Raw genomic sequence first — 22,198 nt, 5'->3', positions numbered from 1 at the left:
GTACTTGTATGCTGGAGAAAATTTTTCAACAATTTTTAACAACATACACCCTTTTAAAAATCTGGACACTAATAGTAGTGTTTAATTTAATTTTATACCTCCTCTAGTTGACCTGAAATAGAAAACTTGATACCATTCGCAAAAAAAATCTATCTATGCTCTTTGACAGTTTGGACACACTTAGACTCTTTTGGTTTGGTGAAATTTTAAGAGCAGTAGTAGTAATAAAACTAGCCCCGAAAGTTTGAACATAGTGCCCTCAGTCGTTCTTGGGTGCCCTCAGTCATACTGTTGAGATGCCTTTTTGGCAATTAGCATTAACACAATGCACTTCGATTTAATCTTAACGCAACATTTAGTTTTCAAACATAATGGGCAAAGTGCATAATTGTGGGGGGTTGACATACGCAATGGCCCTAGAGACACAGTTGCAAGACCGTTCAGCTATGCTGAACAAATAGCTCTCTTAAATTTTATTGGAAGTGTTCGGAAACTTATGAGCTAAAGAGGATGGCTGATTGCCCTCCAATCTTTTTTGACTCTTAAAAAGGGTACGAAGACTTTGAATTTCCAACCAAATTGGCTCCTTTAACATATCAATGATATTAATTGCTATGATACAGCAGCGCTCCCTGTGATATTGCTTACATGCCCTTTTAATACTTGCATCTGTATAGTTTTTTTTTTATTGAAACTCCCCCTAAACGTTTCAACTTAAAGCCCTTAAGTGTCATTAGTCACAGTAATTGTAGAAGTAGTATCGAAAGTATACACATAGTGTCTTCTGGCTAGTTCAAAGTCTGTCACAACTTACCCCGAAATGTCTAATTTAATATTGTAAGCCGTTATTGTGATATTGCTTCGTCACCCTATTCACAATCTACATGATCTTAGTTCCTTTTGATTTAGTTCTGCATCCGTCTCATTATTCCTTGAAAGCTTCACCTTAATACCCTTAGCTTGCGTAGTATCAATAGTTGTAGTAGCAGCAGTAGCATTAGTAGCAGTATGCACGCAGCACCTTTTTTTCAACATCCCCTTCAACATCCCCTTCAACGCACGATGAAATTTTTAACTTAATGCCATCAACCGGTCAGCAATGCTGATAAGTCCTCTTGACAACCTATGTGAGCATAGTGTGTTTCGATTTATTTCAATACAGTCACAACATTGCCCAAAATTTTCGCCTGAATACCCTTAGATTTATTAGTAGTATTAGTAGCACCAGTAGTTATAGTAGTAGCAGTAGAAGTAGAGTTAATAGTAGTAGTCTTAGCTTTACTAGCAGTAGGAGTAGTAGCAATAATAATAATAGCAGCAGTAGTAGTAGTTGTAGGAGTAGAAGCACTAGTATTACGATGCAATTAATGCCTTTTGGTTAGTTCAACATCCCCCACAACAAGCGTTGTAAGTTTTAACTTCACATATGAAACTATTCCTAAGATATTGCTGATATGCCTGTTCGACAACCTGCATACGGATGGCAGGTTGTCATCTGTACAACACAAATTTTTAGAAATATTATTTGAAAATTTCACCTTCATACCCTATGGCATAGTTGTAATAGTAGTCACAGCAGTAGTATAACTACTCAACTTATCTCAATTAGCCGTGGCTATGATATTGTCGATTTGCTCTTTTTAACCTGTATATTCGTATACTTTTTGAAATTTTCATCTTAATGGCCTTAATCTTATAAGTAGTTGCGATTGAAGCAGTAATTGGAGCATTAGTATTAGTAGTAGTGTGCACATATTGCCTTTTGGTCAATTGCTCTTCCCCTTTAAGTATTCTCTGAGAGTTCCAACTTAATACGCAAACCAATTCTTAAGATACGCTGTTTTGACAATCTAAACGCACATAGTCTCTTTTGTTAGTTCGAATTTGCCATCAATATTCTCTCAAATTTTACCTTCATAGGTTTAGCCTTTATAGTACTATTATCACAATAGTTTCATTGGTAGTAAAAGTAGTTGCAGTGTTAGTGCTGTATTAGCAGTAGTAGCGGCAGTATTATTAGCGGTAGTAGCATGTACATCTAGCCTTTTAGTCAGTTGAACATCGCTTTCATGATGCCCCGGGAGTTTCACCTTGACACGTTAAGCCGTTCCAAAAATATTTTTGATGTGCGCTTTTGACGCTTTTTTTACGTTAATACTCTAAGCTTTACAAGTTGTTGCAATTGAAGTAGTAGTTGGAGTAGTTTAGTAGCAGTAGTAGCAAAAGTAGCAGTAGTATTAGTGTTAGTAGTGACATGCATATATTACCTTTTTTCCATTGATCTTCCCCTTTAAGTATTATTTGAAAGATCCAACTTAATACCCAAACCAATTCTTGAGATACGCCCTTTTGATAATATGCATGCGCATAGTGTGTTTTGATTTAGTTCAAATTCCCCCTCAATATTCTGCCGAATTTTCACCTTCATACGTGTAACCTTAATTGTACTAGTATCATAGTAGTAGTGGTAGTAGTAGGAACAGTAGTAGCAGTAATGGTATATAATTATTATTAATAATAGTAGTAGCAGCAATATTAATAGCAGTAGTAGCATGTACATTTTTCCTTTTACTTAGCTGAGCATCCCACTCATGATGTCACTGTAGTTCGCTTTGCATATGACAAGTCGTCCCGAAAATTTTCCTGATAATTATATATCAGAAACCTCTATCTACATAGCATAGTTTGATTTAGTTCAAATTTCCCCTCAACGTTTTTCCAGATATTATTTTCAATATCCACAGCCTTAGTAGTACTCGCTTCAGAAGTATTATTTTTAGTGATAGCAGTGGTAGTAGTAATAGTACTTGTGGTAGCAGTAGTTGTAGTAGTAGTAGCGTGCAAATATTGCCTTTTTGGTCAATTGATCATGTCCCTTCATGATCATTCATCCTGAATTTCAGCATTGATCCTGAAAATACCAATTTAATGTACTCAGTCATTCCTGAGTATACACATAACAAGTTATGATTTAGTTCAACACTCCCCTCAACATTCCCTGAAAGACTCATCTTAATGCCCTTTATATTTTGGGAAAGTAGAAGTCAAACATACATAACTTTTCTCAATAACATATGCTATATGTAAACAACGAACAAATTGCACAACTTGCAGCCCATGCCCTGAGACCTCGGGGGGGGGGGGGTTAATATCGCCAAGCATATAATTACTGAGCTTTTAAACAATGCTGAAAAAATTGATGTCTCAAATCTGTGTTTGGATATTTTTTATGGAAAATGATGGGCGGGGAGGGGTGGGAGTTGGTTTCTCTCAAATCACTTTGACTCTTAATAAGGGCACTATAACTTCCAATTTAAAATCAAATGAGATCCATTTAAATTTAATACGACCACCCATTCCGTAAAACCCTTTTATGCCCCCAGGGCACAACTTAAACCCTTGGCCCCAGGGTTCTGGGGGGAGGGGGTTGCCAACCCTGGAGGCACTGTCATATGTTCTTTCGAATATTTTAAACAAAATAGCCATCGCGCAATTTCAATCAGTTACATTTGGTGAAAAAAGGTGTAGTCTGGGGGGGGGGGCCGGTAAGTTGACCTCCATCACTATTGACTCTTAAAAGGGAACTAGAACTTCCAATTTCAACCAAATGAACCACCTCTAAAGTTTATATAACCATCCCTTCCATAAGAACCTAAAATGCCCCAGGGGCATAACTTACCTCGCCCTAAGGCACTAGTGGTTTTTATCAACCTCAAAAGCCTTGTTATATTATCTTTGGACTATTTTGAACAAAAGGCGTGTCTCAAAATATCTAGTGGATGCATCTCGGGAAAACATAACGTGTTTGTGTGTGTGTTGGGAAGGGGCGGTAGCTGCGCTCTGATTACTTTGACGCTTAAATACGGCACTAGAATTCCTGATTATAAATCCAATGAGTCTCCTCCAAAGGATATACGACCACCTTTCTTATAAGAACCTTATATGCCCTTAGGGCATTACTTACAGCCCTGGTCCTGAGAGCTGTAGGCGGGGGGGGGGGTGTCTTCCTCACAGACATAATTTCCGAACCCTTCAACTGCGATGAATACAATTGTTGTCTCCAAATTTTGGTTATAGGTGTTAAGTGACATGATGATCATGGAGGGGGAGCTGGTTGCTCTCAAATCACTTTGACTCTTAAAAATGGCACTATAACCTCCAATTTCAAATCAAATGAGCCCCATCTGAAGTTTACACGACTGCCCATTCCATGAAAACTTTATTTGCCCTCATGGTATAGCTTACAACCTTATCCCCAGGGCACTGGTGGGCTGTGTCTATCCTAGAGGTATTATTATAAGTTCTTTGTACTATTTTGAACAAAATCGCTATCTCATAATTTCAATCAGATGCGTTTGTTGAAGAGTGTTTGTCGGGGAGGGAGAGGGGCTAAATGCCCTCCGTCACTTTTGACTCTTAAAAGGAACTAGAACTTTCAATTTTCAACCAATTGCGCCTCTTCTAAAGTTTATACAACCATCCCTTCCATAAAACCTGAAATGCCCCCGGGGTATAACTTTTAACGCTTTCCCCCATGCTCTGGGGGTTTGTTTCAACCCCAAAAACCTTGTTATAGGATATTTAGATAATTTTAAATAAAATTGCTATCTCAAAATTTCTATTAGATATATTACGAGACAGAACGACATGTGTGTGTGTGTGGGGGGGGAGATAACTGTCCTCCGATCACTTTGACTCTTAAAAGGGGCACTAGAGCTTCTGATCACCAATCAAATGAGTCCCTCCGAAGTTTATATGAACTTGCTTTCCATAAGAACCTTATTTCCCCCAGGGCATAGCTTACAACCCTTGCCCTGAGGGCTGGGGGGGATTTTTCATCCTCAAAGACATAATTTCCGGAACATTTGACCTCCGATCATTTGTCCTCCGATTACTTTCGACTAATAAAAAACGCAATAGTCCTCTCAATTTCTAATCGAATTAGCCCTGTTTGAAGTTTCTATGACAACGCTTTCTATAAGAATTTATATGCCCCAAGGGCAAAACTTACAACCCTTGTCTTGAGCGATGTTGGGGGATGTCATGTTCAAAGACATAATTTCCGGAATTTTTAAATGCGGTGGACAAAGTGGCAATATAAAATTTTTTATCGGACGTATTTGGAGAAATGATGGGCGTGGGGGGGGGTGTCATTCGCCGTTCAATTACTTTTGACTATCAAAAGGGGCACTAGCCCTCTCAATTTCCAATTGAATGAGCCCTTTTTGAAGTTTCTACGATAACGCTTTCTATAAAAAAACCTTATATGCCCCCAGGGCACAACTTACAACTTTCGCCCTGAGGGCTGTAGGGGGGGGGGGTTGTTATCCTTAAAGACAAAATTATTGGACCTTTCAACTACGTTGAACAAAATAGCTATATTAAAATTGTGATTTGATGTGTTTGGGGAAAGGGTGGGTGTGGTAGGGGGGTTAGTTGCCCTCCAATAACTTTCGACTATTAAAAAGGGCACTAGCTGTTTCAATTTCCAATCGAATATGTCCTTTTAGAAGTTTCCACGACAACTCCTTCGATACGAAGTGCCCTGGTCTAAGACCAAAAAAATAAAATAATACATTGTGTCAACATCGTTCTTTACTTAGGTAGCGCTATTGCGCTGCCTATGATAGGCTGGTATTACTGATCCGGGTTGCAGCGGTAGCTAGCAGCCTAGTAAGAGATCACTAATAGGGTCGCCACGTATGGGGGATGGGAGGGGAGATGCCTCCTATAGTTTTTGGCAGTGCCATGATTGCATGATTGTGGAGTGAACTGCCACGATTTTTCCGGCGCCGCCATAATTTGTTTCGGTTAAATAAAGACCAAGGAAATACTCATCTACAGAAATCTTGTACTTAGTTTTGGTAAACGCAGCAGTTTTACCGACTTGTGCAGTGATTTTACAGTTGGCACATATCACATGTAATGCAAAGTATAAACACATGTGTATGTGTTTATACTTTGATGTAATGAAATCTCAATCTAGGTTGAGAAATGCAGCAGTTTTACTGACTTGTATCACAATTGAATAATAAAAAAAAACAAGTTTTTTTCAACTGAAAGTAAGGACCAATACTAAAACTCAAAACAACAGAAATTAATATGTTTATGAAGTTGAAACTGTCCGGGAAAATTGATGGGATATAAAGCTAGATCAAAACACACTATATGCATGCAGGTTGTCTAAGGGGCTTATCAGAAATATCCCAGGAATGGCTTAGGGTATTAAGTAGAAACTCTCAGAGCTACTACCATTACTACTGCTGCCACTACTACTACTCCTACTACTGCTATTGAACTAAATCAAAAGATTTTAAGTGCATCCAGGTTGTCAAAATGGCACATGTGCAATATCTCTAGAACTGAATATCGGTATTAAATATAAAGCTTTAGGAGAGTTTAAGATGGTTTAAACTAATTTAAAAGGCTTGGTGTTAATCCAGATAATTAAAAAGGTATATCAGCAGGAATGGCTGAGTTTTTGTAATTTCTGTTCGTTTTGGGTTTCATTAACTTATGTATATATTTATTTATTTTCAACCGATACGGTAAGCACTTAGTGCTTGCCATAACTTATTGATTGATATGTAGTGTCGTTTTACGTTTGAAATATTATTTGACTTTACTTGTGCTTGTCATTGGTTTAATGTAACTCTTTACTTTTCATTGAGTAACTTTTTTTTCGGAAAAAAGTTGTTAAAATTAGTTAAGAATAAAACTGTCTCTTATGTGTTCCCAACCAATTTCAACTCATTCTAATTTTTGCTTTTTTTTACAAATATGACGCTAAATAAAAAAAAAACGGTATCATTTGTTGACTTTTGCTTTTTTATAAACAGGTGTGACTTGGGCATAGCTCGAGGCAAAATCCAGAGTGTACATCTGTATTTATATCGCTGGAGAGCTGAGTTGTGATTAGTAATGGGTAACATGTTCTTATAAAATTGATCTTATTAATATTAAAATGAAACACTGTCTACTAGTGAGGTCACACTAATCTCTTTTACAATAATTTCAAGCATTAACAACATTTATATATAAAACTTATTATAAAACTAAGTACCCGACAGCAATGATTTACTTTCAACTTACATTTTTTTTTTCAGGTTTGAGGAAGTATGCATGGACGCCGTTTAGAGTTGGAATATTGACAAACTTTGATTTCTCTCCGTCTTTTCTAAAAAGATATCGTCGGTATATTAATGCAAAAATTGGATTGCCAGACATGAAAGTAAATATTGAGAGTATTCATTCTCTTGGAGGTAAGAAGTAATATGCGTTTATCTCTTTAAGTCAGTTATGATCATATACATACTTAGTATTATGTTGTTGTTTTTTAGGGGAGGGGGGAGAGATTCAAAATTAAAGAGAAAAATATGTGAATTAATTGGATAAAATAAGAAAACATAATAAAATGGTAAAATGCTAGTATTTCGAATAATTTGGAATTCTGGATGTTTTGATTTCCATGCTCGAGATTTGAAGTTTTATTCAGTCACTTATTTGTGGTAAACTGTGCTTTGAATTCCATAAGTTCAGCAAACTGGTTATTATAAGTTTTGAATGGTAAGTACAAACTAAGACTGTTTCGGTGTAATGTCCTAATGTGTAATGTCTAGTGCTGCCTAAGCAAATATTTGATTTTCCCGGTCACTTCGTGTAGAAGGGGTAGTCGAAGGAACTTTGGAGGGTTTCATTCGACTGAAAATTGATAGTTCCTCTGCCCTTTTAAAGACTCGAGAGTGATTGGAGAACAAGCAGTCCCCCTTCCTTGCCCTTTTTTCGCTGCCCGCCCCCCCCCCTACACCTCGATAGTTTAGATCAAGATTTTGATATAAATTGGAATAAAAGGAATAAGATAAATCTATTGAATTAAAATCAAGTATTTTGCACGCATCAAGACATGGCTAATAGTAGAAAAAGCCAAGACAGATTGTCCGAGTGATTGAGGGGCAAATCTGGGATAAAATGGAACCTAATGTACAAAAAATTCTTCCAGGGCAGGCTCCCCCCCCCCCCCATAAAAAAGGCCAAAAAATTTTTCAATTGGTGTCAAATTTATATCATTAAGTCTATAGGCTATCAGACACCCTATGCAGAAGTAAAAATAGAAAGAGGTGTCGTTTACCAAAAATGGAGCCAGATATAGGGCTAAAAACTTTTCCGGGATTTCTTTTAGAGGGGATGTTTGTAGAAACCTGGGAGGGGACCTAATTGATTGGAGAATGAAATCTATAAAGTCCTTTGTAAGGGTTCGTGTCATGATTAGGGGTATTAGGTTAAAATTTAGTGAGTGTAGAAGGGGATAGCTAGTGAGTCCCAACTTTTGACATGGGGGGAGTAAACATGTTTTTTTAATCCAATTAAAATTGTTAAAACTCTAGGCCCCTGTGGGACCTGTAGTATATTCACAGTAAACTATCGCGGTGCAGTTGAAACAGCTCTAGGGATCAATTTGAAAGCTTCAGGGAGTGTTTGGACAAGTGAACCTCGAGCTTTGAATTGGAGGAGGGGGCAGTGTAGAAGGGTTTAAACGCTTTGGCTTCTATTCTGTTTGAAATTGTTGGCACTGTGAGCTACTGTTTGCTAGGACCTATTCCTGGTAAGTAGTGATACAGACCGAAAGTAACCATGTTCACTCAGGCTATCAAAATTGTGCAACTGCATTATCTGAATAACTTGTAAAACTTTATCTGGAAATAATTTCTTAGACCACACTGCTTTTCCATTTACAAAAAATTTAAACAAGAAAAACGGGTTTTAATTTTTATAAAGTAGTGAATACATATAAAACACTTAATTAAACAAAAATACTCCGAATATTTCGGCCCCACGTCCGGGAGCCTTTCTCAACAGAAAAAAAAATATATATTCCTTTCGTTCGTTGGTTAACTCTTTTTTGCTTAAATTAATCACCCCAGGGCCTGGGAAATGATTAGGCTTATACATTGATAGTTTTTGTTTTTCTTGTTCCGTTTTTAACTGCAAATATTTTTGGTTTAGTCTTTCCCTAAATAATATTAGAACATGTTCAAAAGAATTTTTGAAGATTGATATAATTTGTTGGAAATCATTTGTATTAAGAAAATCACCAAGGCTATGTTTTGAAAAATCTATTTCTTTTACAACTTGTGATCTCTGGAAACATTTGTCTTTCAGCACATGGTTTAAGTTTAATAAATTTATCTTTCTCGTATGCTTCTCCTCATTATATGTATTTAAATGATACTTAAGACAGAAAGATTTTTGAATTATTTTATAATTCCAAAAAAACATGAAAATGTAATTACACAACAAAAGTTTTTAGAAAAGTAAAAAGTAAATAAAATAATTCCAAAATCTTTCTGTCTTAAGTATCATTTAAATACATATAATGAGGAGAAGCACACGAGAAAGGTAAATTTACTAAACTTAAACCATGTGCTGAAAGATAAACGTTTCTAAACCAAAAATTTTTGCAGTTAAAAACTGAACAAGAAAAACAAAAACTATCAATGTATAAGCCTAATCATTTCCCAGGCCCTGGGGTGATTAATTTAAGCAAAAAAGAGTTAACCAACGAACAAAAGGAATATATATATTTTTTTTTTCCGTTGAGAAAGGCTCCCGGACGTAGGGCCGAAATATTCGGAGCATTTTTGTTTAATTAAGTGTTTTATATGTATTCACTGCTTTATAAAAATTAAAACCCGTTTTTCTTGTTTATTTTTTTTTTATCTGATACTTTCGGAGTATGTTTGAAGGGGAGGGATGATAATGCAATTGTCTGTCATGCTTAGCAGAAGGGATATGGAGCCACAAAATATCAAAATATCTTTCTTCGTTCCACCAAAAAAAAATTGAATTCTTAGCCCTATGGAACTTTAACAAGAAAAAAAAATCAAGTGTATCGACTGTGTGCATCATGTTACAGTGTTAGCCTTGAACAATCTCTTGATAGCTTGTGTACCCTCTTAATTGGATCTGTGAATGTGAAGACTTAAAAATGGTTCTTAATCCCTCCTCCCCTCCATAACATCAAACTCATCCCTCCCCCATCTGAAACTACTTTGTGATGATAATAAAACATATTAGCACTTTTGGTGTCCTTAAAGCTATTGCCATCAAACCTACTCATTGTAATACGAATCGTACTGATAGCAAGCATATTCCGTCATTTCCAATTTCTAATGTCTTTTTGATCCCCGAATATTTGATAAGGTCGTATATTGTATTTTATTCACTGCCTTCTGAAAATTCATTATTAATTTTCTATGTTATATATATATATATATATATATATATATATATATATATATATATATATATATATATATATATATATATATGTGTGTGTGTGTGTGTGTGTGTGTGTGTGTGTGTGTGTGTGTGTGTGTGTGTGTGTGTGTGTGTGTGTGTGTGTGTGTGTGTGTGTGTGTGTGTGTGTGTGTGTGTGTGTGTGTGTGTGTGTGTGTGTGTGTGTGTGTGTGTGTGTGTGTGTGTGTGTGTGTGTGTGTGTGTGTGTGTGTGTGTGTGTGTGTGTGTGTGTGTGTGTGTGTGTGTGTGTGTGTGTGTGTGTGTGTGTGTGTGTGTGTGTGTGTGTGTGTGTGTGTGTGTGTGTGTGTGTGTGTGTGTGTGTGTGTGTGTGTGTGTGTGTGTGTGTGTGTGTGTGTGTGTGTGTGTGTGTGTGTGTGTGTGTGTGTGTGTGTGTGTGTGTGTGTGTGTGTGTGTGTGTGTGTGTGTGTGTGTGTGTGTGTGTGTGTGTGTGTGTGTGTGTGTGTGTGTGTGTGTGTGTGTGTGTGTGTGTGTGTGTGTGTGTGTGTGTGTGTGTGTGTGTGTGTGTGTGTATGCGTGTGTGCATAGACATATTCAAGATTCAGAATATATTATTTTAATATCTACATTTGAATTGTCTCGATTATATTGTAATAATTCTGCAGGAGAACTAAAACAAGATTTTGAAGCTTTCGAGGGAATAGTTTTTTCCAGGATTTGGATGAAGACGGTTCCAAAGAAAAAACTGTTGCTAAAGAAGTTTTCGTTGTTATTTCGTTGTTCAGTAAGTGGAAATAGTGTCAGATAGCTCATGAGCTGAAGATACTCATAGTTATTTTGTATAATTTGTGGTAAGTCCTTCCAACCTTTTTGTTTTAAAATAAAATTGTTTTGGGACGTACCCAATGATTGAGGGTTCTTTTTCGGACTGTTTGGACTGCGGCAACTCGTTTTTGGAAATTCTTTTAGGTGCACTCTTTATTTTTGGGCCAATTTATTTATTTTTTAGCCAATTTATTGAAAAAAAAATGCATGGAGGGGTAGCCGTTGATCAAATTTATTCTGGTCCCAGTTTTTTAGTCTGTAGTCTATTTAACTTCTACTGATTTTTCAATTTTTAAGGAAAAAACCAAGGAACTCCTTGTATAAGAATTTCAGTTCTGAAAACCTTCATCGATGAAAAAATAATTTGCGAATGCTGGCTATTTGGACTAAGTTCAAGTATTGAAGATAAACTTACAGGAAAATGAAGTCAATACTCCATTACTGCTGATGCGTGGACAAAAAATATTTTTGTAAGTTGCTCTTTCTTTTATTATTGCACCCCACTGATGCTATGTTTTGACTGTGTTTTGTATATGTAGACTACGTCAGCTTTTTTATGCTAAGGATTTTTATTTTCGTGTTTTAAGTTCAGAGTGAATACAAGACAGAAAGAATTTTACTAGAAGAACGCTTTTTTTTGTTTGTTTCCGAAGTTAATGTTGTTGTGCCAAAAAAAAAAAAAAATTGTATTTATAATTTTAGAGGGCACAAAAATAATGTATATAAAGACGCCCGAATTTAACAAGTGTACAATGACAGGGTAAAAAAGAACAATAAAAGGAAACAAAAGAAAAAAGGTAAAAAAGGAAATCTATGCAAGCAGATTCGCCGGTTTTCGCGCAATAACTATGGATTTAATTTTTTGTCGGATAGTAAGCTAATCAGTAACTAAAGTCTGTAACAGCGCTACTAAGTTGTAGCGCCGAACTATGAAACTATTCCAGGTCTATGATGGCAATTTTAGGACATACTCAGCAAATTGTAAGACTAAAGAGTGGATTTAAGACCTGTCCCGGCTTGTCAGAAGTTTTTAGAATGGGGTTGTGTATAGCGCGTGTGGCAAAACATAGGCTTTTAGATACCTGACAGGGGTAAATGGTTGAATCGTATAGTTTCTTTGACGGTTAGAGTATAGGAGCTGTGGATTTGACGTTCAAGATGTGAAATCAAGAGGGAGCAGGTATGTTGTATCTTCTTATTAATACCAATAGGTACCTATTGGCATTCTCGGATATCTCTTTTGTCAGCTGGTTTGAACTTACAATTACCGTGTCTGATACTGGAAGGATTGTCATTCTTGCAATTGAAAAGTAAAACTTCCAACTTTGGGGGTTAAACCTCAGACTAGCTTTGTTATAAATAGACTGCAAACATGAGAATGTTTCAGAAAGTCGGACAGGAGTCTGGCTGAGACTTACTTCGTTGTCCAATAAACGATCTTGAAATTTCAACAGCGTTGAGAAAGCTAGATGAGGGATAGCTGTCTTGTGTTTTCATAATGTTGTTGTTGAAGACATTAGGGATGAAGCCGCTTCTTCGAGGGCACCGTTACGGACTGGAATTAGAGTTGACATTGAGGTTGATGGGAGGCCCTTATTTGGAGGGAACTGAAGTTGCACAGAATGACGGGGGCTCAGATTACGGAAAGTCTGAATAACATATTCCCTTTTTGGCTGATTCTTAGTCCATGAGGATCAATTCTACGCGCTGGGCCTGAGAGGTCTATCCTAAGGGTTTTGCGTGTGAGAATCACTACTAGGCCGGGAAGCCCGATGAAAGACTGGATTGTTGAATAATAAGACATCCAGCAGGATCGGAAAGTCCAGCGCAATCTCAACTGGTGAAGTGGGGAGATTAACAGATGTTGCAACATGGTCAACATCTGAATTGGACATAGACGTGTATACATGTAAGAAAATTAAATTTTTTGCATCCGAGATCTAACTGTTACTACTACTATCAACTCACCGCAGCACAAAGCTGCCTGGGTCTGACACAGCTACGTACGATCCTCTTCCATCCTAATATATTCAAAGCCTCCTTCTTTACGCTCTCCCAGGAAGTTCCCATTTGCCTTAAATCTTTCCTTACGACATCCTCCCATCCCATCCGGGGACAACCTGCTTTTGGTTTGACCCTAGTTGGTTGGCCAACAAGGACAATATTCGGAAATCTATCGTCCTTCATCCGCATAACGTACCCTAGCCATTTCAACCTTTCACTCAATATAGCCCTAGAAAGTAAGATTTAACCACATTTTTCGTACAGCTTACTGTTTGAGATACGGTTAGTCAGTCGGGTATCCAAAACAATCCTTCGGCAGTTTCTCTGGAAAGCATCTAGGAAACCCTCCTCTGCTATTCTGAGTGCCCACGCTTCAGATTCTTACTTGACCGCTGTCCACACTGTAACTTCCAATATTCTAATCTTGGTTCGCAGACTTATCTTCCTATTCTTCCATACTTTTTTAATTGTGGAAATACACCCTGAACCTTGGCTATTATACTTTTAAGATCTTCACTGCACCCACCCTCTTTACTAATAATACTGCCCAGGTACGTGATGTTTTCCACTTGATCGATCTTCTCGTTACCGAACATCCCCTCTTCACCTTAAATGTTTCCCAGTTTTTGTGACTTATTCTTGTATCCTGAACTCGCAAAATCCCTAAACGTTCATTTATTTTGCTAACATTTTCATCCAGGACGCTTAACTCGTTAGTAAATCTAAGTACAGGAGATCATTCCTCCCAATTGGATTCCGTATTCTCCCATTGCTTTTGCTGTGTTCCTTAGGACAAAGTTCATCAAAATATTCATGTAAATTAGGATAGAACGTATTGATATTGCGAAAACTGCTTGTGAGATTTTGCCGCTGATTTGATACTTACAGCCAAGAAATTGTTGTGGACTGAAACTGCCGTTTCTACACGTGCTACAGATAGACAAAAGCTGTTTGATAATGTCTGAGATATGATTAGATGTCTTGATCTCTGTGATGAGCGTAAAGTGGTCCTACTCGTTTTGTCATTTTTAACCTGATGAGGTGCCTATAGTGCCCAGTGAAACAACTGCTAGACTTACTCGAAAAGTCAGTGAGTTATGCCTAAGGTTTAATAATCTAGTGTATTCTGAAATGCTCAAGGCTAATGTTGGTTTGTCGCATAAGGGGTCGTCCCAGGCTTCAAATCTCACCTATGCAGTAGTCTTGAAGAACCAACCCCAAGATCTTGACGATCCCGTATCGCGAAAAGACTTTATTAGTAAAATTTGTGGGATCAGTAGTGATCGTATTATTGAATTAAAGCCCCGTAAGGATGCTTGGCGGCTTATTTTGTCTGATAAACATGCTGCTCAGTCAGTGGAACTCGCTTTCAACGATCATGATCAATCTTCGAATGCCAAAGTGAAAAGCCCATCATATTTTGGAATTGTTCGCCAGACCCCTGAAAACCTTACATCTGGATGATCTTATTCAGCTAGTTACAAACTGCTCTGAAGCTAAGCAGCTAGTTAGAACGCGCTCCTTTCGGCTCAAATTTGCTGAAAAGGCACATCTCGAACAAGCCTCTCTTGAAAGTTTATTGGTTGGATATGAGTGCCCACGTCATTAGCGAGTTCAAGTTTCTGCCTATGCAATGTTATAACTATCAGCAATTCAGTCACGTCGCGAAATTGTGTAAGAATCCTCCCAAATGTGCAAGATGTTCTGGTGATCATCCAAAAGCTAAAGACAATCCGTCCAAGAAACCTATGAAGTGCAGCCTATGTGGCTCAGCTGACCACCCTTCGTGCGCGTTTAAGCGTCCAGTCACAGAGGCTATAGTTAATAAATGAGTGATTCTATTATGCAAAATTTTTCCTGGAACATTAATGGTACGGTAGTGTTTTAACGAAGCGACCTCTTCTAGAAAAATTCGTTCAACATGAAACAAGTTTTAAGCTTTTTGTTTTTGTTCTATGTTATATCGTTGTTTTTTCATTTCTGTTTTGTTTGTTTTTTTAAAATGGAGCCATTCCAAGATGGGGGGGGACGTGATGAATCCTAGTTTGATGGTAATTTGAACTTGCCTCAATCTTCGGTGACATCCTCTCCTTGGGTGAGTGACTACTTCAGCTTCAAAATAAACCAATTGATGTTCTTAGTCTAATAAGTAATTCAGTAGGTCTGTATAATAACTTTACATCAAATTCCTATTTTTCAGCCATTAGTAAGTATATTTTAGATTTGGATGAAGTTTCCAAACGAAGTGGTAGTTTGTCTGTACTTCAGCTAAATGTTCAAGGTCTTTGCTCTTCATTTGATGAGTTAAAACAAATAGTACGTACTGGCCACCCCGATTTTATTGTTCTTTGTGAGACTGTCCTCGATTCAAAACTGTATCTCCATTGCATCTCCCTGGGTATAAGATGGAGTATTTGAACCGTAGTAGGATGGGTAATGGTGGCCTTGCTGTTTATGTTTCGGAATATCATAAGTACTCTGTAAGACATGACCTGTCAAGAAATGAAAAAGGGATTTTCGAATCCATGTTTGTTGGGATTAAAACCCAAAATAAACCTCTGATTGTTGGCAATATATACTGGTCTCCTAGTGGGTCAGTTCCCTCTTTCCTTCAGATTCTTGATGAGATTTTGGAAGCAATCCAACAACATCCATGTGAATTTGTAATTATGGGCGACATTAATATTAATTTGTACAACTAAAGGTCTTTTTCATCCTTGGACTTTCTCTCATCTATGCTTGCTTGTGGTAAATTACCTTTAGCATGCATTCCAGCACGCATAACTGATGCCACTGCTTCTTTGCTTGATAACGTTTTTTCATCGTTGACTTTGGTGCAAAATTCTGTTTTGATGAGTGATATCTCAGACCATTTACCGGTTTTTTCCGCTTATGATTTTTCTGACTCCTTACCTAGGAGGCTTTAGGGAGCTCGTTTTTCGTCTTTAAAATTTAATGATCAGAAATTGGCTCTGCTTAGATCGTGTTTGGCAAATCATTCGCGGGGTATATTTGAAAATGAATCTGATGTAAATTCACTTTTAATTGTTTTTATGACTCTTTGAAAGAAATTATATCAAATACTTGTTGTGCATTCCAGTTTAATCCAGGATCGAAGAGAACAACCCCTTTGAATCCTTGGATGACTCATGGACTCCATAGGAGCTAGAAAGAAAAAAATAACTTTTGGAAGGCTTACAGGTCCTCTAAGCCATCTTCACGCGATTATCGACTTCAATTTTCAAACCTTATAGAAAAGTTTACAATTCTCTGTGTGCGGTAAAGACATTAAGAAAACATGGCAAGTAATCAATTCTGTTATTAGGCCATCTTCTCGGCCCCCTTCTGTCCCTTCAAGGGTTTTGATTGATGGTAAAATCGCAGAGATTGAGCTTAAATTGCAAGACGCCCTTACTTCTTACTTTGTTAATATCGGAAAAACTACAGCCTCTTCTGTAATTCCTTCTTCTCTAAATTATTTTAGGTCTGATCTTGGACCTCCTCGTCTTAAATTAATGGTTTGAAGGGCTATTCATCTTCTGGCCCAGACCGTATTTCTACTAAGGTTGTCAAGTTCATTCTTCCTGCCATCGCTTCTGCTCTTATGAGACTTGTCAATATGTCTTTTGAAAAGGGTGTCTTCCCAAATGCTTTAAAGTGTGCTCGTGTTATTACACTTTTTAATGTTGGATCACGGAATAACCATGCTAGTTATCGTCCTATGTATCTCTTATCAGTGTTTAATAAATTTTTTGAAAAAGCTATGCTCTCTCGACTTCTTGATTTTCTTAATTCTAAACATTTTTTTCAATGATTCCCAGTTTGCTTTTAGGGCAAAGCACTCAACTGAGCATGCATATGTGAATCTTTTGAATTATATACATACATCTCTGGACTCTGGTATGACACCTGCTGCTCTTTTTCTCGATGTACGAAAAGCATTTGATTCAATAACACACACGATTCTTCTTTGGAAACTATACCATATTGGGATCCGAGGGAGTATTTATTCTTGGTTTCTATCATAACTATCTGGTCGAATTATCTCGGTTGATCCTCTCTTTTTCAACTCGTCTGAAATAAAGTTCGGTGTTCCATAAGGATCTGTGATTGGGCATATACTCTTTCAAATTTACGTTAATGGCCTTATAAATGTCGTTAAAGATTAGAGATCCACCTCTTTCTGTTTTCATTGTAAACCTACATAATTCACTTGTTTTGACATCAGTTCGCCTTTCTCCGATACCTTTAAAGCATGCGTAGATGATAGCTGTACTTCTGGCACACATAGTAAAACTGAAGCTGAGATCCGCTCAAATCGGGTTGCCCTTTTTGGAAGAATCATTAATAAGTTTGTGTTAATTACCTTGTCTTAAATGTTGGAAAGTCATGTTTTCTTATTTTCTTAATAGTTTCTAGGGCTTGTTCTGGTTTAAATGAAATACATGTATCGAGGGAATCCCTTAATAGGCTTAGGGATCGTTGCGCTCAATTCCTAGGCGTCTTGCTTGATCAAAATCTCTCCTTCAAGCCTCATATTGACCCGATTAAAATGAAAGTCTCCAGAAGCCTTGGGATCCTTAGAAAATTGAAACACATTTTCCAGGGTCAAAACTTAGGATCCTATTCTACAGCCTAGTTCAGCCTTATGTTTCATACTGTTCTATTATTTGGATGTCAACTTTTACCTCATCACTGAAGCCACTTTCAAAACTATATGATAAAGTAAGGACTTTTATACAGGATACTAACTGGTCCCAACTTAAACCCTTGCTTCACTTGAGATCTCGCTATTTACTGTCTTATGCTTCTTTTAATTTTTTGAGGTTACATGACCAGCTTCCTGCTGCCCTATGTAATAATATATTTTTATTTCCGAGTAATTCACTTATTTTTTCCGTACTTCCAATAATTTACAAGTACCTTATACTCCGTCAATACGGTCTGACTTTAACCCTCTGATAGCTTGTAATATGATTTGGAACAATCTCCCGGAATCTATGCGGGGCTGCCACTCGTTTGGTATCTTCAAAAAGTATGTTAGAGATTTTCTTGCAAATAATTAATTTTTTCCTCGGTTCTCCTACGATTCGATGCCTCCGGATTTGTTTTGTAATTTATTTTTCTGGGGGGATTCATGTATTACTCCCTTGCCTAGCTTGGATTTTTTTTTTGGGGGGGGGGGGGTATTGTTTGGTTTGGTGATGTGAATTTATCTTTTTAAAAATGTTTGATGAAGGTATTTGTTTAATTTTTTTCCCCGTTTTTTTTTTCCTGGCCATAGAGCCTTACGAAGGAGGATTTATTGAAGTACTCGTTAATTTTTATGTGTAATTTACCGTTGACTTTGGTATTCAGTGATAGGTCTTTTTCAATAAATTCAATTCAATTTTTCAGTAAATTCAATTCACCACTAATCGGTGCAATGCGTTTATCTGGCATACCATACAAGAATAGGGCCTTTGTTAAAGCTCTTCTATCAGCTGAATCAGATGCTTGCTTGTAATGCATAAAACTGAGGACTCTATTTATTTATTTATTGAACACTCATCATTTACATAACATGATAAGACGGAGTAGAGGAAAAAGAAAATAATAAAAAAAAAAAACACGAACAAGAAACCAGTTACTGCACTATCTCTTGTCATAGCAAAGACAACTAACTATAAAAATAAAACATGAATTAGAAACAAACTTACATATTACTGCACTAAATATAGTCATGACATAAAAAAAAACTAAACACTATTGAATTGGAGCATGACACTAATCATTCTGTGAAGTTTGAGCTTTCCGTTATGCTTGGCAATTGATTTAGAAATTGCAAGACCAGGGTCAGCGAGTTTGAATTTGCTGATCAATGAAGAATTCCGATGCCAAGATGGTAACCAAAGCAAATATTTAGTGAACCGACAGAAAATGGACCGGACTGGAATGGTTTTTGATGACTCTGGCATTTCTCAGTTATTAATCTAAGAGTGAAAATTTGGTCTACGAATCCTCTACCCTTTCTAAAACCACGCTGTTCTTCTCTTAAAACTTTATTTATAAAATCTATAAGTGTAAAAAGTATGATAATACTAAGTAATTTGGTTCCTACAGAAACCAGGATAATGCCTTGATAATTACCACACTCACTCTTATCACCTTTGTTATAGAGGGGTTTAATTAGTTTTCCTAAAATTTCTAGGTCCTTCCCCTTTTTCAAAAATCATATTCATAATGGTCTGCAACTTATCTCTAATCTCATAACCATTTTACTTAACTTTAACATTTTACTTAAGAAACACTGGGGCCTTGTTATTTTTTAATTCTTTTAATACTATCATTAATTCTTCCTCGCAAAATAAATTTTCTTTCGTGTCCAAAGTGTCACAAACTTTTTCATTCTTTTCTATATCTTTTCCTGTAATTTTACCACTGTTTAGTACATTCTCAATATGTTCTATCCATCTCCCTTTAACTCTTTCCTTATCGACAATTGTGGCCCTGTTCCTATCTTTAACTGGGACCAAGTCCATATTTACTATTCCCTCTCAATTTATTACAAGTCGGTACAATATTTAACTATTAAACCGCCTGGTTGCATCTTCCAGATCTTCGGCAGTTTTGTTTATTTCCTCCACCTAGACCATATTCAGGGGAGGGGCTAGGGGATTTGACCCCCCCTTAAATGTTTGTCCGACTCGTAAACGTGTAATAGGAATGCATGAAAATACATTTTTTTTATGCGTTTTTAAGCTTTTTTGTAACCTTCCCCCTCCCCTGAACAAAAATCTTGGATACGGCTCTGGCCTCTAGTTCACATCTCCTTAGTTCACATTTGAATGCTTTCTCCACTCTTATTTTCATATGAGATCTAACTAATCCTCAAAAATGCCAAATAATAGCGAAAATGTAAAGACCTAGACAGAGAATGTTCACTAGAGTAGCTATTAATATTCTCGTGGCATTTCTGTCGGATACCTTACATCGATCTAACAAAATGGACAATTTCATGTTTAAAATATCTTTAACACCCCTTGCAAATGAGATTTTCATCCTCCTGGTTTCAGATGGTCCTGGATCTTTTACAGCTTCTTCAGGGACGTTCATTTCCTCCAAGATCCCAAATTCCTGGTAGATGCTGTCCTCTTCAGTGTCTTTTTCTCCTTCTTCGAACTCGTCTTCATCATCCGTATCTAAGAAAGAGAAAAAAGACTATAAAAACTTGTTGTTTTAGCATAATAGTAATAATTCATAGGTACTAAATTACCATCTTATAATTATCAATTAAATTAAGAAAGCAAGTTTTCAACTGAAAGTAAGGAGTAACATTAAATTTCAAAACGAACATAAATTATTCTGTATATCAAGCCCCCCCCCTTTCAGTAACTTGTTATTCAAGGTAAGGTTCTTAACACTTTTTAGGACTTTGGGAATTTCTGGGACTTTTCAACTATGTTGAACAAAATGGATATCTTAAAATTTTGATCGGGGGATTTTAGGGAAAAAGGACATGGAAGCGGTATTATTTAAAAATATCTAGTATCTATTTCTTAGACTAATAATAATAAAACAAACTTACCAATATCAAAAGTTTCTTCTTGGATTTTTCAGTTCACTTTTGCAAGTTCCTTTTGCGCCTTGATTTCTTCAGCTCGAAACAACTTGAGATCCGCTCCTGTCATTGAACCTGGGCGGCCCTTCTGCCTCTGTTTCACGAGAAACGACTTATCTTCTTCCGATTTCGTCAGAGCCGAGGCATCTTGTTGAGCAATATCAAAGAGATAGTCCAGCTTTTCAACGAACTGTTCAAATTTGTTCTTGATCGTTTCCGATGTTTTCTTATGGTCTTTTTGAAGTGTTCTCCACTCAGTATGAAGTTTTTCAAGCTTATTAATTGAATTTTGCTCTTGTTTAGTCGGAATTCGAGCTTTCTCCCAAAAAATGAACAATTCTCGTATGACAAGTTTTGCTGACTCTCTTAAAGTTAATTTCATAGCACGTAAATTATAAAATAAAGACACAAATCTTGACGATTTGAGGGTAGTTTACAACCGGTGGTGTGGTAAATGGGATAGCCCACAAGAAATATTTTACCCTTGGTCCGGCTTTGTGCAGCTGATGTCAATGCCATTTCAGAGTCGAAGAGATTAAGATCAGTTCACAGCATAAATGTTAAACTGTAGCAAAAAAAATCCTTTCCTCTTCATTGAAAATTTTTGGGACATATCAGTTGCACACTTTCCTTCATTACTCTGCCTTCACTATGATCTGATTGAATGCCATTTAACAACTGAAGCTATTTCCTTGACATATTAGTAACTTACCAAAGCACCTGCTGTGATGTGACTCATTTCTGAACAAAATTTTGGCTACTGTTTAGTATTTATGCCTGCCAAACGGAACTTTCTTTGGTAAACTAGTCAGGTAATCCCCATAGAATAAAAGATTAAATTTGAACACAAGACTCGTTATGTTTGAAAATTAATTTTCAAAATACTTTTTAATAAAAAAACGTTAATTCCAAGACTTATTATGCAAATACCCGTGAAATTCTTAGAATACCCCAAACTGACTCCTAAAGGTATCAGGTCGCCTTATTCAGACCAAATACTATTGCAACTCTGTTTTCCTTAAAATTACAACAAGTATGTATAGAATAAAAAGTTTTAAGAACAACGTTGGCTTTCTTTTGAGATATTAAGCGTGTTTTTACTATTTACCATTCTGGGGTTATGGCTCCATACGTCAGCTAAAATACCAAAAATTTGTATTATTTCAAACTTTGAGCGACGAGCGGCACGGGTTAACGTCACTTAACCGAGCTCAAATTTCAGCCATCTCAATGTCTGGAAAGGAGAACCATTTTGTGGGGTTAAGACAAACAATATTCCAACATTAATTATTTGCGGTCACCCTAATGTTCAGTCAAGTTACAATTAAAGTCACCAACTGGGATACACTGAAGGTTCAAGAATTAATACGGCAAAGACACTGCCTCCACTTATCACAGGAAAAAGCAAAAGCACGCTCTGGAAACTCATAATGATAGTTAGTTGTAGAATAAACATTTACGTAAACATAAACACAACCCTCCAACTGCTAAAAAACTTATCATTTTCTTCAAAAA

General features: G+C 36.7%; 2 protein-coding genes across 2 annotated transcripts in view; one reads left to right on the top strand and one right to left on the bottom strand.

The window, feature by feature from the left end:
* LOC148949427 (uncharacterized) overlaps positions 1 to 11,543 on the top strand; it is a 64,777-nt gene extending 53,234 nt beyond the window's left edge. Inside the window, exons 2-3 of the mRNA XM_089092971.1 lie at positions 7,107 to 7,262; positions 11,377 to 11,543. Of these exons, the coding sequence (XP_088949097.1) occupies positions 7,107 to 7,262; positions 11,377 to 11,504 (284 nt within the window). The 3' untranslated portion in view covers positions 11,505 to 11,543. The remainder of the gene's footprint in view (positions 1 to 7,106; positions 7,263 to 11,376) is intronic.
* The window catches only part of LOC148949426 (NFX1-type zinc finger-containing protein 1-like), a 292,710-nt gene extending 272,986 nt beyond the window's left edge, over positions 1 to 19,724 (bottom strand). Inside the window, exon 1 of the mRNA XM_089093454.1 lies at positions 18,783 to 19,724. The gene's annotated coding sequence lies outside the window, so the exon portion shown is untranslated. The remainder of the gene's footprint in view (positions 1 to 18,782) is intronic.
* Between the last annotated feature and the right edge of the window lie 2,474 nt (positions 19,725 to 22,198).

The sequence above is a fragment of the Artemia sp. Qi Xiang Cuo genome, chromosome 8 (genome assembly GCF_049724085.1).
Source record: "Artemia sp. Qi Xiang Cuo chromosome 8, ASM4972408v1, whole genome shotgun sequence".
Classification (NCBI taxonomy): Eukaryota; Metazoa; Arthropoda; class Branchiopoda; order Anostraca; family Artemiidae; genus Artemia; species Artemia sp. Qi Xiang Cuo.
This window is presented reverse-complemented; position numbering and strand designations above follow the sequence as displayed.